Here is a 17,394-nt window from a genome sequence, read left to right on the forward strand (position 1 = left end):
GAGGGAGGTAAAGTCAAGTCATGCAGATGGCCCCTAGAAGCTGGGAATGGCCCTCAGCTGACAGCCAGCAAGGAAACGGGGTCTTGGTCCTACAGCTACAAGGATCTTTATTCTGCCGACAACCTGAATGAGCAATGGAATGGGTTCTCCTCTATAGAACTTTAAGATAATAAATTTGTATAGCTTAAGCTGCTAAGTTTGACGTAGCTTGGTACAGCAACAATAGAAAACTAATACACCGTGTTGGTGACAGACCCCTCCCTGCTTCAGAATATTCTGGCGCATAGCTACTGATGTCATAGAAAAGATTCTAGAAGAGCACACTATGGAGAAGCACTTGGGTTTAGAAGCTCTTGGGTGGAGGTAATCGGGTTATCAAGGAAGTGGAATCTGAAAAGCCCAGGGAACCGAGTGCAGGTAGAGCAACTTTTCTGCAATAAAGGTCAAAGCTGCCACAGTGGCTGCTTCTCCCCTCCCGTGAGGAGGCACCAAGGCCTGCAGAAGGACTGGTGAACTGGTAAGCTGGTATAGGATGGGCAGGAACCAGGACAGTTACGATGATACCCAGGTGCAAGAGACACTCAGAAAATCCACTTATTGCTTATATGACGACAATTCTGTTGGGAAGGGTTGGCATTCATTCATTCATTCATTCAACAGAGATTCAGAGCACCTACTATATACTAGGCTCTGTTCTAAGTTCTTTTTTTTAATATGTGAAATTTATTGTCAAATTGGTTTCCATACAACACCTAGTGCTCATCCCAACAGGTGCCCTCCTCAATGCCCATCACCTACTTTCCCCTCCCTTCCACCCCCCATCAACTGTCAGTTTACTCTCAGTTTTTTTTTTAATTTTTTAATGTTTTATTTATTTTTGAGACAGAGAGAGACAGTGCATGAATGGGGGAGGGTCAGAGAGAGGGAGACACAGACTCGAAGCAGGCTCCAGGCTCTAAGCTGTCAGCACAGAGCCCGACATGGGGCTCGAACTCACGGACCGTGAGATCATGACCTGAGCCGAAGTCGGACGCTCAACCAACTGAGCCAGCCAGGCGCCCCTACTCTCAGTTTTTAAGAGTCTCTTATGGTTTGGTTCCCTCCCTCTCTAAGTTCCCCCCACCCCCACCCCCCGCCCCTCTGGGGATAAAGCAGAGAACAAAACAGACCAGGTTTCTGCATTCCTGGTGCTTACTCTCTGGTGTGAGAGATAGAGGAACAAATAAATGAACAAGGTAATTTCTGAAATTGACTTATATTATGAAGAAAATAGAAATGATTTTCTGTGATGGAGCAGTGATCAGAGGAGATATTGAGATCATTTTTGAGCTGAGACCATGACCACAAAGAGCAGGCTCTGTGGTGGTTGGGGGAGTCCTGTTCCAGCCAGAAGAAACAGCAGACGAAGGGGTGACTGGGTGGCTCAGTTGGTTAAGCGTCTGACTCTTGATTTTGGCTCCGGCCATGATCTCGTGGTTTGTGGGATTGGGACCTGCAGTGGGCTCTGTGCTTGCCTGCTTGGAATTCTCTCTCTCTCTCCCTCTCTCTCTCTCTCTGCCCTTCTCCTGCTCTCTTAAAATAAATAAACTTAAAAAAAAAAAAAAACAGCAGATGCAAAGAACCCATGGTGGGAATAAGATTGGCATGTTTAAGGAAAAGAGATATGCAAGGTGAGTGTGGTGGGGAGAGAGGTGTGAAATCAGACTAGAGAGGTACTCAGGGGCTAGAGCAGGAAGGGTCTTGTTGGCTGGGTTGAGGAGTTGGGATTTCATTTAAAGTGCCAGGGGAACCCACAGGAGGTGAGTGATGTGACTGGATATATGTTTAAAAAAATTTTTTTTAATGTTTATTCAGTTTTGAGAGAGAGAGTATGAATGGGGGAAAGGCAGAGGAGAGGGAGACACAGAATTCGTTGCAGAATTCAGGCTCTGGGCTGTCAGCACAGAGCCCGACGTGGGGCTTGAACTCATGAACCGTGAGATCATAACCTGAGCTGAAGCCAGACCCTTAACCAACTGAGCCACCCAGGTGCCCCTGGATATATGTTTTTAAAGAGGACTTTCTAGCTGTTGTGTGGATAATAGGGATAGGGGAACAGGAGAAGATTGTAGGGTTTCAGAGTATACCTAGGAACCTCTACAGAAGTCAGAGTTGATGGAGATTTCTGAACTGCCATGAGGCAGAGGAGATGGCGAGAGGTGGATAGGCTTTGGTAGAACAGGAGATGGGACTCCCAGTGAATTCACTGCAAGGGAAGAAGGAAGGAGGGAGGACTAAGTATGCCTTTTATGTCTGTCTGGGAGACGGATATCCTTTGCTGAAAATATCCTTTGCTCTGCTGGAAAATGTAAACATAGACTTCTCTTCCAATATGCATTGGAATTTGGTTATTAAGCTAAGGGCAAGGAGTATGACCACAGTTCAGAAAGACAGGTGTCTTCTGCGGATTGAATACTTTGCATATTTAACTCTTTCACCTTTTAAATCAACACAATTAGGTAAGCATTATTTTTTTATCATTATTTAGATGAGGTACAGAGAGGCTGAGTAACTGTCTTCCATTATTCCTGGGATTCCTAAAATCCCAGCTATTACAGGGTAAAGTCAGAATATGAACCCAGGCAATCTGATTCCCAAGTCTGAGCACTTTAAATGCCAGGCCCTCCTCAATAGGGTATGCCGTATAATAGTGATGTCTGTAACTAATCATATGAGTTGAGAGTTTAAACAAATGTTTAAAAGTGAAATTCTTCTAATTCAGGACTATACTCGTATATTTCTAACTTTTTCCCAAGTTAGACATTTGCATCATTAGTTCTCGACAGAGGACAGTTTTGTCCACCAGGAGACGTTTGGCAGTGTGTGCAGACATTTTTTGTTTGTCACAACCGAAGGGGAGGAGCTTCTGGCACCTGGAGACAGGTGTGCTCCCAAATAAACTCCAATGCATAGACCAGCCCCCAGGAAAAATGATTTTCCAGCCCAAGTGCCAAGGTCAAGAACCCCTTATGCAAGTAAATGTAGGCTGCAGAACAGGCACACACCTGTGAATGATAACAGACAGGTGGATGCAATTAGTTGCCTAATTAACATATTTACACAGTGTTGGGGCTGTAGGGCATGCCAGGTAGAAGTTATGTTGTAATTTCCAATTGCACATTCTAGTCTGAGCGATAGGACATAGCACAGAACAGGACAATCACCTGCTAGGTTCTGGAGGTGATTCTGAAGGCAGTAGGGGCTTAGAGGGGGAACGTTTATGCAGGATTGCATCAGGCTTCAAGGAGGTGGCACCTGTAGTGGACACCTGAAGATGGAGAAATGTTTGGGTGGGGAAGGGCATGGTAGGGCCCTGTGGATTGGGAAGAGCCATGTATGGAGACGCTAAGGAAAGGGGCATGGGCAGTGGGGAGTGGGGTAGGGAGGTGCAGAGAACAGAGAAGGAGCAACATGGGAATTCAGAGTTGACTGAGGATTCCTCCTGATGGAGGCAGGGCAGGGTAAGGCCAGATTATGGAGGACTTAGAAAGCCAAGGGTGGGTTTGCTCTGATAAGGACTAGGGAACTAGAAGCATTCCAAGAGTAACATTTTGTATATGCTTTGGGGACATTCGTCACTCATGTTAGAAACCACCACCTTGGGGTGCTTGGGTGACTGCCAGCTGAGCGGCCTCCGACTCTTGAGTTTGGCTCAGATCACGATCTCTCAGTTTGTGGGTTCGAGCCCCTGGTTGGGCTTCCTGATGACAATGCAGAGCCTGCTTGAGATTTAATCTCTCTGCTTTTCTCTCTCTCTCTCAAAATAAATAAATAAATTTAGGGAAAGAACACCATCTAGAAGAGTTGGGAGGAGTGGAGACCAAGAGGCTGGGTTACCATTCAGCTTGCAGTGATGAGGGGGGTTTAGGTGAAGGTACAGAAGGAGGTTCAGGGAATGGTGATCGGTTGGGGGGGTGGTGGTTAAGGTTCGGTGATGAGGGTGGTTGAGGGGATGGTGATGAGGGGGTTTAGGTGGTGACAACAGAAATGGAGAAGGAGAAACTCAGGAGTCAATTCTCTCAGCACCCCACGCATGACCCCCATTCTCACAGATGAGAAAGCACAGGCATTGTGAGGCTCAGGGACTTGCCTGCTTTTGTCAGTGATGACACCCCTGCTATGTGGCAGGTCTCGGCTGGACTGGGGTTTGTCTCCTTGTGTGGACAGCTGGAGGAAAGCTCAGCAGAGTTTGATTTGTAGACAGTCTGGGGACAAACTGTGGAAAGGGTGAGACCAGAACTCTGAATATATTCTAGGATAAAATGCAGTGGTGGAAATAATTCAACGTAATAATAATGCTTGAGTAGTGGGACCACATTGAAGTTTTTCCTTCTCTTCCTGTTTTCCAACTTGTACCTAATGAACAAGTTCTACCTGCATAATAAAGGGGAAGAGAGGATTTGATGTCTTTGGGTTTTGCTGAAGGGAAAGAATGTGAGGGTGTGACCTTCACAAGACCAATTTCCTTAGGAAATAGGGCGTCAAGCAGAGGAGGAGAGGCAGGGTTTCGGGCGTCCCGGATTTGCAGTGACACAAAGCAGAGGATTAGGGTGGGAAGAAGTATCATGGTTAAGCCAGGGGAGACTCCCCTTTATCTGAACACACTGAATCGCAGACCCCCACCCTTCTTTTCCTTTAGAGAAACCAGGCTCACCTGGCCACTATTGCCCTGAACTGCCAGGAACCTGAGAAATGAAGGCATCCTTGGTTCTTTCCCTCCTTGGCTACCTAGTGGTTCCAAGTGGCGCTGCTATCATGGGGCGCTGCGTGGTGGCTAAGAAGCTCAAAGATGGAGGCCTGGATCATTTCGAGGGCTACAGCCTTGCAAACTGTGAGTAGGTCCCTCTAAGCCCCTTCTCTCCTCACCTCCTTTTCCTCTGGCCTCTGCCTAGGCATCTAGGCATCCCCAATTCGCCTTCCCCCTGGCCACCCACCTCCTGTTCCATCTTAGGGGTGTGCCTGGCTTATTTTGAGAGCAAGTTCAACCCCACGGCGGTCTACGAGAACCTCCAACGTGACTACACTGGCTACGGCCTCTTTCAGATCCCCAACCGTGACTGGTGCGACACGGGCAAGAACCGCTGTCACATGTCCTGCTCTGGTAGGTCACCTCCCTCCATTCCACACCGGGGCACCGGGGGCTGCAGCACAGAGCTCCCGAGGCCTGCCTTCAGGGTGGCCAGAGTTTGCAGGCTTGGAGCAGGGAGGAGGCGGGGCTGGTAGGGGCGGGGCCTGGGAGGCTGAGTGCGGTGAAAGGGCTGCGGAGAGGGGAGGCTGGGCTGTCCAAAGAGGAATGCAGATGCCCATCCGGATAGGCAGAGAAGGTGTCAGAATGTTGAGAGGAGGCGGGGGAGAGGCTGCGAGCATCAGAGCCTCTGGGCCTGAAGGGTTGGAGCAGAGGGCTCTGTGGGGGCTTCATTTTGCCCACACCTGGGCACAACACTCTACTTCAAGGGGAATGGTTGCTGCCGCTTGGACAGGCAGAAGTGGTCGCTGGGAGGATACAGGAGTAGGCTCTTACAAAGGGAGTTTTGCTGCCGCTCTCAGGGGTTCCAAGTACCTGTAGTCAAGAGGTTGCACTTGCCCAGGGTTCCATCATCCTAGCACTTACTGAGGACCCACTAAGTGCCAGGTCTCCTGGAGTTGCCATTCTAATGCTGGCAAACCGCCAGGTACTCCAGTAAGCTCTTCATGGATATGAATTCGTCTAATATTCTCAAAGGCACCCATGACATGGGCATCATTATTATCCCCCTTCTATAAATGGGGAAACTGAGGACCAGAGAGGGTTAGTGGCCCAAAGCCACACAGCTGGTAGGTGGTATCTTGAGAGGCAAACCCAAGCAGTGTGACTCCTGAGTCAGGACTAAACCAATAGGGTGCAGCACCAGGCCAGAGCTCTCTCTGAAACTTGAGGCTGTTATTCTGCCTTAGGAGGGTCTAAGAGCCCAGCATTCTTAGGGTCTCCCTAATGAGCAAACCTCCTTCCCCCATGATGAATGAGAAACGTTCTAGAACCTATAGCTGCTGAGCTGGGTCTTTAGGAGACAGAGTGGGGAGGTCATGGTAAAGCTTCTTATATGGGCCAGGAGAAACCTGCTTGGTGTTGGGCCCCATGCTTGGCCTTGGGACTCCAAAGAGAAGTAAGACAGTTCCCAGATTCAAGACGACACAGAATTGCAAAGTAGGAGGGAAAGGTGCAGGAAACACACAGGAACCCAGTGGGATTCCCAGCCACTCCCATTACAAAGTGACTTACATGAGCTTGTGCAATTCACTTCCTAGAGCTTCCTCATCTGTGAAGTGGGGATAACATTAACTACTTCTTAAGGTTGCTGTGAACATTCAGTGGGATAATGTATGGAAAACACTGTGCAGGGCCCAAAATCACAGTGATCAAAGTCTAGGGGAAATCTACACATTAAGAACATAATTACTGTGATAGGTCATTCAGTGTCATCCTAAGCTTCCTGGTAGCCAAGACAAGAAGAGAAACCCAATAGGCCCATGATTTATATCTCATAAGAAGATTGACTGATTGGTTGCCATAATCTGACCAGAGAAACAACTAATTATCTATAATAGACATGGTACTGAGTGCTGTGATGAAAATATGGTGGAGTCGATATCTTTGAAAAACCCTCCCACTAGATAAAATGTAAAAAATTAAATCTGGAATGCCTGGCTGACTCAGTTGATAGAGCATGTGACTCTTGATCTCAGGGTCGTGAGTTCAAGCTCCTTATTGGGCATGGAACCTACTTAAAAAAGAAATATCTTCTATAGTACCTGGCTGGCCTGGCAAGAAAGGAAAATCCCTAAAGGCTAAAGTGAGGAGCAAGAATCCAGACAGATAAATGAAGATTGAAGCTGATGGTGACCCAGGGGGCATCAGCTGATTCCCTGTGGCCTAAGGCAAAGGTTTGAGGTCATCGTGTAGATGGGGCCTGAGCAAAGCAAGGAGGTACGTTGGAGACACATTGAGAGCAGCACTGTCAGCTGGAAGAGATGAGCTAGAATATCCTGAAAGCAACGACATTCTAAAAAGACGGGGAAACAGTCTCCTTGGGAATTTGTAACCACAAGCCAGCAGGTCTTCCCTGAGCCACAAGGAAGCAAGGCACCATCAAGAGCTACTAGGCCCTGTGCTAAGTCCTGGGAGCAGTTCAGGGAATTGTATCCTGTCCTTGTCCAGCAGGGTGAGGAGCAGAGATAATCTTGGCTCCACCTCTTACTACTTGTGTGAGCTGAGCCTTAGTTATCTTATCTGTAAAGTGGTAATAAGAGGACCTACCTCCCAGGGCTTTTGTTGAGTTTTTAATGTGCTATAGTGTACATTAAGAGCTGAGCACGGCGTCTGGTATACTGCCTGGTGTGTGTGACGAATACAACTTAATTCAAAGAATTTACAAAGCAGCTGGGGTTTAGGACGCACACACGCACACACACGTGCGTGTGTAAGCATGCATGCACATGTGTACCTATGTATGCACGTAGGTATGTATACACACATGTATGGATTTAACAGGTAAGTGCTGCATCAAAGTGGCATTTTATTCAGAAGAGGGAAGAGGGCGCAGTGAGCTTGGTTGGTGGTCAGTGGCAGACTTTTAAGGACCGTCCTGTTTGGTTGAGCTGATCCAGATTGGGAGATGAGCATGAATAAAGTCCAGGAAGAGAAACTGTGTATGATTACCTAGCTGTGGGTATCAGGGGTAGAGCACCCACTTTCAGGGTGGGCACTAGCTTTGTCTCCTGCCCCTTGGTAGGTCTCTAATGGTGGGGCCATGGAGGAAGGCAATGGAAGGGTAAGGTGGTGGAAGTGGAAAGGTACGTTGGGGCAAAGTTGGACTCTGCCAAGGACGTGGAGTTTTGTTTTACAGGCAACCAGGGGGCACCGAAGTACTGTTTTAAGGACAAGCCATCAGACTGGATTAGGGAAAGGAGGAGGCAAAGTGTAGTCAAGAAGGAAGGTATTGCAGTAACCCAGGTGGGAGGTCTTGGCTTCCACATTCAAAGGAGAGAATGGGGTGATGAATGCCTAGTCATGTTGGTTCCCCAGAGGCACCTCTAGGCCATCTCACATGCTGTTTCTTCTGCCTGGACCAGTTTTCCTTCTGTGATCCTTCCACCCCTTTTCCTTACCTACTCTTTTAGATGTCACGTGGTCCAATAACCCCTCCCTGACCCTGAAAGTCTGAATGGGGTGCCCCCACTCATCAGCTCCCATGTCAAGCTGCATTCCCCCATCATGCCAGGTATCTTTGGTATTATACTTATCTCTGATCTTTATCTCTCTCTATCAGACTGCAGGCTCTAGGAGGACAGGGACAGATTTATTGTGTTCGCCATTTTTGTGTCCACTGCTTCTTAGATTGCTTAGCACAGTATATTCACTATACATAAATATTTTTAATGAAAATATTATGATAAGAATTACAAGAAAAAAATCAATAGATTTAGTAAAAGAGGACCACATGCTACTACCTCCTAGGGTTGTCTTGAGAAAAATCTAGGGATAGATTTATCCTTGGAATCATATGGAAACCTCTCTAAACATGAGTACCCTGTAGCTTCCCTGACATCACTCTGACTTAGCTGCCAAGTTGTGGAGTCGTATTTTTCCACTGTGTTTTTTCCACAGCTTTACTGAATCCAGATTTGAAGAAGACAATTGAATGTGTTAAGAAAATCGTAAAAGATAAGGAAGGGTTGGGAGCATGGTAAGTGGTACATTTTCTAATAGTCTGTATTAATGACCATCACCCATTATATTTTTTATTAAAAAATTTTTGTTAAGTTTATTTATTTATTTATTTGAGAGGAGCAGAGAGAGAGAAGAGGCAGAGAATCCCAAGCAGGCTCCATGCTGACAGCATGGAGCCCAACGCGAGGCTTGAATCCATGAAACCATGAGACCATGACCTAAGTTGAAACCAAGAGTTGGATGCTCAAGCCACTGAGCCACCCAGGCGCCCCCACCAATTATATTTAATCCTAATCTTGGCCTAATCTTGGTCTCTGCATATCTGTAGTCTCAAACTAGTGGGATCCTACTCCCCAAGATAAGCGGTAGAACACCACTGAGTTCTGCAACCCCGAGCTCTCAGGAGGAAGGACATAATTATCAGACAAATTGCCTTAAGTGGAATGTATTTTTTCTTTCTCAAATCTTGTTTAGAGTTATACAGGAGGCTAGGGTGAGCATCCTTGAAATAAATCTCTGTTTATATCTCTGATTATTTCTTTCATCTAAATTCTTGTAAGGTTCTTAATGTTGTAAAATGACTCTCCAGCAAGTTTGTACCAATATCAGTATTAAGAGCTTAGTAAGATGCCTATTTAGTGAACTCTGATCAAGTATAAAATCTTTGCCATTTGAAAGGTATATAATAATTTTATCTTCTTTTGCATTTTATGATATCCCATTAGGGGTGTTTTCCCATTATGTTTGTTACATATTTATATTCTTTTGTGATTTTTCCCCTGCCCCTCTCCTTTGCTTATTTTTAAAATTCAGATCATATTTGTTTGAAATAACTCTTTATATATTAGGTGTTGTATTAGATGTATTAACGGATAGTTATATATTTGTTACCAAAAATCACTGCAACTCTGATTTCTTCTATAACCATGTATTTGCTTAGTAAAGACTTCCAAAATTTACAAGTGGTTGGGCCTGTATTTGACTTCTTTCACTCAATATTTGTTCATATTGTTGTGTATAGTTCTAATTTGTTTGTTTTCGTTGCTATATAGTATTCCATTATATGGATGGATGTATCGGTTTATGTATCCATTATTCCATTGGTGGGCATTTGAATAGTTTTCATTTTTTTAGTGCTGCCATGAACAGTCTATACTTTTCTTTTGGTGAATGTATAAATGGATTTCCATTGATTATACCAAGGAATAAAATTGTTAGTCATAGATATGCATGTTTTCAGATTTGGTATATTCTGCCAAACAGTTTTCTAGAGGGATTCAATTTACGCTGTCACCAGCTGTTGTAGGTTTTGGTGGCTCCAAGTTATTATCAGTGCTTGATATTTTTTAGGTTTTTCTTGTGGCTGTGTAGTAGTATTGCATTGGGTTTTACCTTGTGTTTCCTTGTCAACTAATGAGATTGAGCACTTTTTTAAATTTTATTGGCCATTTAGATATCCTTTTATGTGAAGTGCCTGTTCAATAGTTTTGTCAGTTTTCCTATTACATTTGTCTTTTTTCTTATTAATTCATTGGGAATTATTTGTATGCCCTGGGTAAAATTTTCTGTTGGATACAAGTATTGCAAACATCTTTCATTTTGTCGGTTACCTTTTCACTTTCTTAAAAAAGTCTTGATAAAATGAAATTCTTAGTCTTAATGCAGTCTGATTTATTATTAATTTTCTTGGGGCGCCTGGGTGGCTCAGTCGGTTGAGTGGCCGACTTCGGCTCAGGTCATGATCTCGCGGTCTGTGAGTTCGAGCCCCGCATCGGGCTCTGTGCTGATGGCTCGGAGCCTGGAGCCTGTTCAGATTCTGTGTCTCCCTCTCGCTGACCCTCCCCTGTTCATGCTCTGTCTCTCTCTCTCTCAAAAATAAATAAAACGTTAAAAAAATTTATTATTAATTTTCTTTTATGGTTATTTTTGTGTTTTTTTAGAGGAATATTTGCCTATTCCTAGGTCATGAGGATAGTCTTCTTAATTTTTTTTCTAAAAAACTTTATTTAATCTTTCACATTTGACTCTCAATACATTTTGCTTTCTTTTTCTTGCTTTATTGCATTGGCTAGAAACTCCAGTAAATGTTGAGTAGAAGTGATGATAGTGACATCCTTGTCTCATTCCCAATCTCACAGGTAAGACATTGGATATTTTATCATTAACTGTTTTATTTTCTTTAAAATTTCTGAGATAGTCTTAATCAGATTGAGTGTTCTTTTCCATCTTTTCCATTTCTAGTTTGTTAAAGGTTTTTAAAATCATGAATGGGTGTTGAATTTTGTTTATTACACTTCTAGTATCTTTGAAGTTCTGTGTTAGCCTATCCATCTTTTTTTTTTTTTTTTAAGCTCTTGCCTTTTTAATCTCTTTTCTTTCTCTTCCATGGCTTTCTCCAGAGCTTGTGCCTGGTGACATCTTATTGAAGACATCAGTTATATAAAATTTACTTCTGGATTCTGTAGTATATTATTCTCAGAGGAATGTTCCTCTGAATTTCATGATGAGCTCCCTTTTCTTCTACTACTATTTTCCCATAAGTACCATGTTACTTTCTTTTTTTTTTTCTTTGAATAAGGACAGATTTTCCCTCTTATTCAGTATTTGCCACATAGACAGGTCATGTGGCTTTTTCTTGTTTCTGCTCACTGTTACTTGGCTAATGGTTATAGAACAGTGTGTAAGTCTCCTGGCCCAATTTCCAACCTGGAGATTTTCCTGATATGTGTGTCTAATTCTCTCTCCTAGTCTGAGTCAGTGGAGTACATAAAAACCCTCCATTCCCAGCATGCACCTCCACCACCTCCACCGATACCATTTATCATGGAGGGCCTATGCTATCCACTACACACTGTCTCACCACCAATTTCCACCTTCTTTTGCCTTTTCCACCTTCTCTCTGTCCCGTATTTCATAATTGATGTCCTGATTGATTTGGGGCATTATAGTCACCCATTAGATCTAGAAACAATGTAAATATTTTTTCAGTGTCAGATTGTGCATCTTAATATTTTTTGCTATTAGGGTTTATCTTGTAATTGATGTGTCCTCCCAAATTTTAACAAAAGTTGTTAATAAATCATTAACATATCTTACAATAGAGGAAATCCTTTAATGATAGCTACAATTTCTTTCCTTTGCCGGTATGTAGGCTTTGCATGTCTATATGAACATCACAATCCTTGTGCAGTGAGTATTCTTATTCCTTGTGAAATGAGGAAACGGGGGCACTGAGAGGTACAAGTTACCCATGGCCACAGTGGTGGAACTAATTCTAGATCTGTGCAATTCCAAGCTTCAGCTTTTACCAGTCTGCTCAAAGAGTAGATGGTTGGCCCAGGAAATCTGTGCTCTGGTCATGTGGAAGGCAATCAAAGGACTCTCTCTGCATGGTTCTTCTGTGGGGGCAGGGTTTTGAACAGTCAGTGAGTGAGGAGGGGCAGAACTGCAGGTGGACCCATCTTACCAGCGGAAGTCTTGAGTAGTGTTTCTTATAGTGACCTCAGGGCCCTATAGGCAGTGAGACCTTGTTCAGAATCTGGCAACAGAATGTGTGTCAGTCTCAGAGGTCAGCTTTTCATTGTTGCTTTTTTGTCATTTTCTGTGCCTTTTGGTGCTAACTTCAGTCAGAGATTTTTGTCTGTTTTACTTGCCTCCAGCATCTGGCTCTGTGCCTGGCATATTATAAGTCTTCCCTAAATGTTTGTTGGAAGATCAAGTCCACATTTGGGCTGTTACCTAGAAGCCATTAAAATTTTTAGAAATTTATTATTTATCATTTCTCAAAATAAAAATAAGACATATGTGTTTAAAAATGAAAATCAAAAAATAAACATCTTGCTCTTATCAGCAGCCTCCTGAGGGTCACCGCTGTTCATATGTCTTGTAAATCAGAGAAAAATGTGTAAATATTGAGAATAAGAAAAATATCTTAAAACACACATGAAATCCCAACATGCACACTGACCTGCACCTAACTTTTTTTTCACTTATTAAAGAGCTTGCAAATCTTGGCATAGTGATACCTAGAGGTATCTGCCCTCTGGATGCTGCAGGTAATTATCTGCCAGTCCCTTACTGATGAACAGGTAGATTGTTTCCATTTGCTAGCACCACTAAGTGCATTTAAATGTTGGTAGAGAGGGGAGCCTGGGTGGCTCAGTCAGTTAAGCATCTGACTTTTCATTTTGGCTCAGAGGGTCATGATCTTGTGGTTCATGAGTTTGAGCCCCACATTGGGCTCTGTGCTGACAGTGCATGGAGCCTGCATGGGATTCTCTCCCTCTCCTTCTCTCTTTGCCCCTTCAGCTCTCTCTCTCTCTATCTCTTTCTGTCTCTCTCTCTCAAAATAAATAAATAAACTTCAAAAGAAATAAACGTTGGTAGAGAGATTGCTAAATTGGCATTCAGAGAGGGAGCACCCCCAGATACGCTGCGTGAGAAGGCCTGTTCCCTCAGCTCATTGACCTAGAGCAATAAAATTTGTGTAGTTTTTGGAAATTGACACTTATAAAATGATGCCATTCTATTTTGCCTGGCATTTTTAAACAAAGAAGCTGAATATCTTTTCATGTATTTGTTGGCCATTTTTCTCTGAACTGATTACTCATATTCTTAGCTTGTTTTTCTTTTGAGATGATAATGTTTTCTTTCGTTTTTATTGATTTTATACGTGTCTTTTATAAATTAGGGTTATTAGAACTTCGTTCATGATATCTATGTGAACTATTTGTTTCAGGTTTGTGATTTGTATTTTGACTTCATTTATGGTGTATCCATCATATAGGAGTTTTACATTTTCACAGAACCAAATCCCTCAATATTTTGTTTTGTGGCTCCTGAATTTATACGAAACTGTACTCCAGGTTTGTAAAGAAATCAAGCCATGTTTTCTTCTATATTAGAACAGTGCTGGGCGCCTGGGTGGCTCAGTCAGTTAAGCGTCTGACTTCAGCTCAGGTCATGATCTCATGGTTCGTTGGTTTGAGCCCCGCATTGGGCTCTCTGTTTTCAACACAGAGCCTGGAGCCTGCTTCATATCTTTGTCCCTGACTCTCTCTGCCTCTCCCCCACTTTCCCTCTCTCTCAAAAATAAATAATTTAAAAAAAAACGTTAAAAATAAAATGATATATAGAACAGTGCCTGGTGCAAAATAAGCCCTATATTAAGGTTTGTTTTTTTTTTTAATTTTTTTTTAACGTTTATTTATTTTTGAGATAGAGAGAGACAGAGCATGAATGGGGGAGGGTCAGAGAGAGGGAGACACAGAATCCGAAACAGGCTCCAGGCTCTGAGCTGTCAGCACAGAGCCCGATGCGGGGCTCGAACTCACGGACCGCGAGATCATGACCTGAGCCGAAGTCGGCCGCCCAACCGACTGAGCCACCCAGGCGCCCCAAGTTTTTATTAATATTAGAAAATAAAATTTTCATGGTTTTATGTTTTTATACTTAATTTTTGGTCTTCTTGGAATTTATTTTAGTGAGGTAGGGATCCAGCTTTATATTTTTCAAATGGTTAGTCAGTGTTCTCTATACTACTTATTCATTAATCCCTTTTCCTCACTAATTTAATAGACTGTATTTTCAAGTGGGAGTCCCCTTAATGTGTCTTCCAAGTGTTTAAAGCATCTTTCATACCGTCTTTATTCTCCCAGTTAATTAGAAGCATGGCTGGCCCTCTAGGGCAAGCACTAATGAGCTAAAGTCATCATTATTGTATAGCACTTAGTAGAGATATGCTGGGCCAGGCTGAGTAAGGCCTTCCCACTTGCTCAGGACTCCAGCAAAGTGAGCTCTTATTAAAGTAATAAGCAGCCATGTCTTTTCAAAGCTCAGATCAAGCAGCTTTGCAGGGTTGAGGCAGACAGGAAGGGAGAAGACCGAGGGCCTGCATGCCCATGGGATTCCCTTCTGCAGTGCCTGCCCTGGGCTATGTAGAGCCTTGCAATTTCTGAAAATACGTATGTGTGTGTTCCCCCCGAGGCTTTATAGTTGTGGGGGGCAGGGGCTCACAGCCCTTTCTTTAACTGTGGAACCCCTACCCTGGAAAATTCATGGGGGCCTGCCTGGCTGAGGGATGGCCTAACAAAACAGGGTTTCTAATGGTCTGCATCTGGTCTGGAGATCCCCACAGCTTCCAGGTTGGGAGCAGAGGACCTGGGGTCTGGGTACTGGCATGGGGGCTGGGAATAGAGGGATCACTTTTCAGGAGAAAAGTTTTGAAAAACTCAGTCTAGCTGGCCTAGGACCAGCTAGAAGGGAGTTTGAGGAGCTGGGTTGAGGGTTGAGGAGCTGAAAGGGAGTTTGAAAGGTGAGGGGGGAAACACGTGCACGGAAAGGTGAAAGAGGCCCTGGCTCAAGGTCAAGGGTTCCCATTTCAGATCAAGGACTCGCCCTCTGACCCTGGGCAAGTCACAGAACTCCTCTGATGCTCACTTCAGAGAAGTCAAGGATACTTCTCTTGTAGGCTAGGGGAGGGGCTTCCCGTTCATGGTGTGGGACTTACGGAAAGAAGTGGAGGGCAGCGTGAGTATGCTGTGGGCGCAGGCGGCACGAGCATTTGTGCCAGGATGCACTGGGGTTAGCAAGAGGGTCATACTCGAGAGGCACAACAGCCTAGGAAATGTGCCTGCAGAGGCCAGGCTGGGCTGTAAGTGGGCCAGCAGGGGGTTGTTGGACCTGCAGATCCTGAGCTGGGACACTGGGGAGCCCCCGCCTGTACACTCCATGCTTTCCTTTCTGCAGGCCCTCCTGGTCCCTGAACTGCCAGTACTCAGACACTCTGGAACGGTGGTTGGATGGATGCAGGCTGTAGCCGCAGGGGCGGCCCTGACGCCATTCTCTGGTGGTACCTCCCAAATGAAGACGCTTTTCTGTTTGCTGCCTTCACGCAATCCTGTTGATTATCTCTCAGCTTGACAGCTCCATCAGATGGAAAAGGACGAAAGTTTGCTTCCTCCAGGGATGCGGGATGTAGAATAAACCAGCTGCTTACTCAACCTGGACCAAAGGTCTCCACTTGTATTATTATCCTGTGATTGCTACTCGGATAACCATTATTTACCGTCATCATGCTTTATTATTATTTAATCTTAGATGGAGGACTTAGAGGAAGGAAACTATCTGGAAAACAAGGTGTGTCCATGAATGTCAATATTAAATAGGGAAGGGAAGAAAAGATACAGGAGAAGAAAAGAGGGGTCAAGGGCGAGCAGGGCCACCAATCCCAACCCGTGTCCACATTGGGACCCCAGGTGGAAGTGACACTACAAAATCCTCCTTGTACTTCTATGGAGAGAATCAAGTGACAGGTGTTCTTTCTTATAAAGTTCAAGTGTTTTTTTAAATTTTAATTTTTTTAATGCTTATTTATTTTTGAGACAGAGAGAGACAGAGGGTGAGTGGGGGAGGGGCAGAGAGAGGGAGACACAGAATCAGAAGCAGGCTCCAGGCTGTCACCACAGAGCCTGACGCAGGGTTGGAACCCACAAACTCTGAGATCATGACCTGAGCTGAAGTCGGACGCTTAACCAATGGGCCACCCAGGTGCCCCTAAAAAGTTAAGTTTTAGAAAAAATTATCAGAACTCATACTCTCATTAGAGAAACTGGAAAAAAATACAGAAAAAAAATATATATATATACATACATATATATGTATGTTCTCCTGTGATCTTAGCTCCCAAAGGCAATTGCTGTCATGCTTTGGTTGCAACTTTTTTTTTTTTTTTTCCGTTTAGGGATTTTTCTTCTTTATCAACAATGCTGTGGGGCACCTGGACGGTTCAGTCACTTAATTGTCCAACTCTTGATTTCCGCTCAGGTCGTGAATTCACGATTTGTGGGATTTAGCCCCATGTCCCTAGAGAATCTGCTTGGGATTCTCTCTCTCTCTCTCTCTCTCTCTCTCTCTCTCTCTCTCTCTGCCTTGTTTGCTCTCTTTCCCAAAATAAATCAATAAAAACTTTAAAAAAAAACCAATGCTTTTGGTTTTTAAAAAAAAAAACAAAAATAATGTTATAGAGTTTTGTACCTCATGTTTTAGAAAGAAAGAACATGGCAGTAAACCTTTCTCCCTATGTGCATTGCAATTTTAAACAGAAAGGGATTTATTTCTGAAACTTCAAGCTTTACAGAATCATTGCCCAGGATGGATCAGCAGGTGACTGCTGGGGCTTACCGGCTGCCCCTGCCCCAGCCATGCGAGCAGAAGTATGTGTTCATCGGAAGCCAGGTCACTTGCTGGAGCCCAGACTTGGAGAGCATGGTCCCTAAACTTGCAGCCCTCACATAGGAGGGAAAAGACTAGAGTGACATCAGGGGAGGCCACTGGCATCACCAGCTTCCCCACGCGTGTCAGAGATTCTCCAAAATGAAATCTTAGTGCTGGTTAATATTCCACTGTATGAATGCACCGTATTTGATCTAACTTTCCCCCAGCTGTTAGATTTTTAGATCTCGTCATTTTTTTAACCATTACAAAGAATTCTGTAGTGCCTGTTTGTGGTTGCCCCTCTCTTCATTACTTACCCTTTTTAAAAATTACGCAAGCCACATGTACTTAATGAAGACCGTGTGGAGAGGACAGATAGTCATAACGAAGGACATTCAAAATACCTATCATTGGGGCGCTTGGGTGGCTTGGTC

The 17,394-nt window shown here is 44.1% G+C and overlaps 1 protein-coding gene across 3 annotated transcripts; it reads left to right on the forward strand.

Moving 5' to 3' along the window:
- Positions 1 to 303: 303 nt before the first annotated feature.
- On the forward strand, positions 304 to 15,752 carry LYZL4 (lysozyme like 4). 3 transcript variants are annotated; one of them, XM_049628944.1, is made up of 5 exons: positions 304 to 517; positions 4,679 to 4,870; positions 4,991 to 5,140; positions 8,684 to 8,762; positions 15,494 to 15,752. In XM_049628944.1, exons 2-5 carry the CDS (start codon positions 4,732 to 4,734, stop codon positions 15,561 to 15,563), a joined length of 438 nt encoding a protein of 145 aa, XP_049484901.1. In that variant the 5' UTR covers positions 304 to 517; positions 4,679 to 4,731; the 3' UTR covers positions 15,564 to 15,752. The 3 variants fall into 3 exon arrangements, with proteins under 3 accessions (XP_049484901.1, XP_049484904.1, XP_049484903.1); XM_049628947.1 differs by having other exon boundaries at positions 4,772 to 4,870; XM_049628946.1 differs by having other exon boundaries at positions 307 to 417.
- Positions 15,753 to 17,394: the final 1,642 nt, after the last annotated feature.

Source organism: Panthera uncia, chromosome C2 (assembly GCF_023721935.1).
Source record: "Panthera uncia isolate 11264 chromosome C2, Puncia_PCG_1.0, whole genome shotgun sequence".
NCBI classification, from domain to species: domain Eukaryota; kingdom Metazoa; phylum Chordata; class Mammalia; order Carnivora; family Felidae; genus Panthera; species Panthera uncia.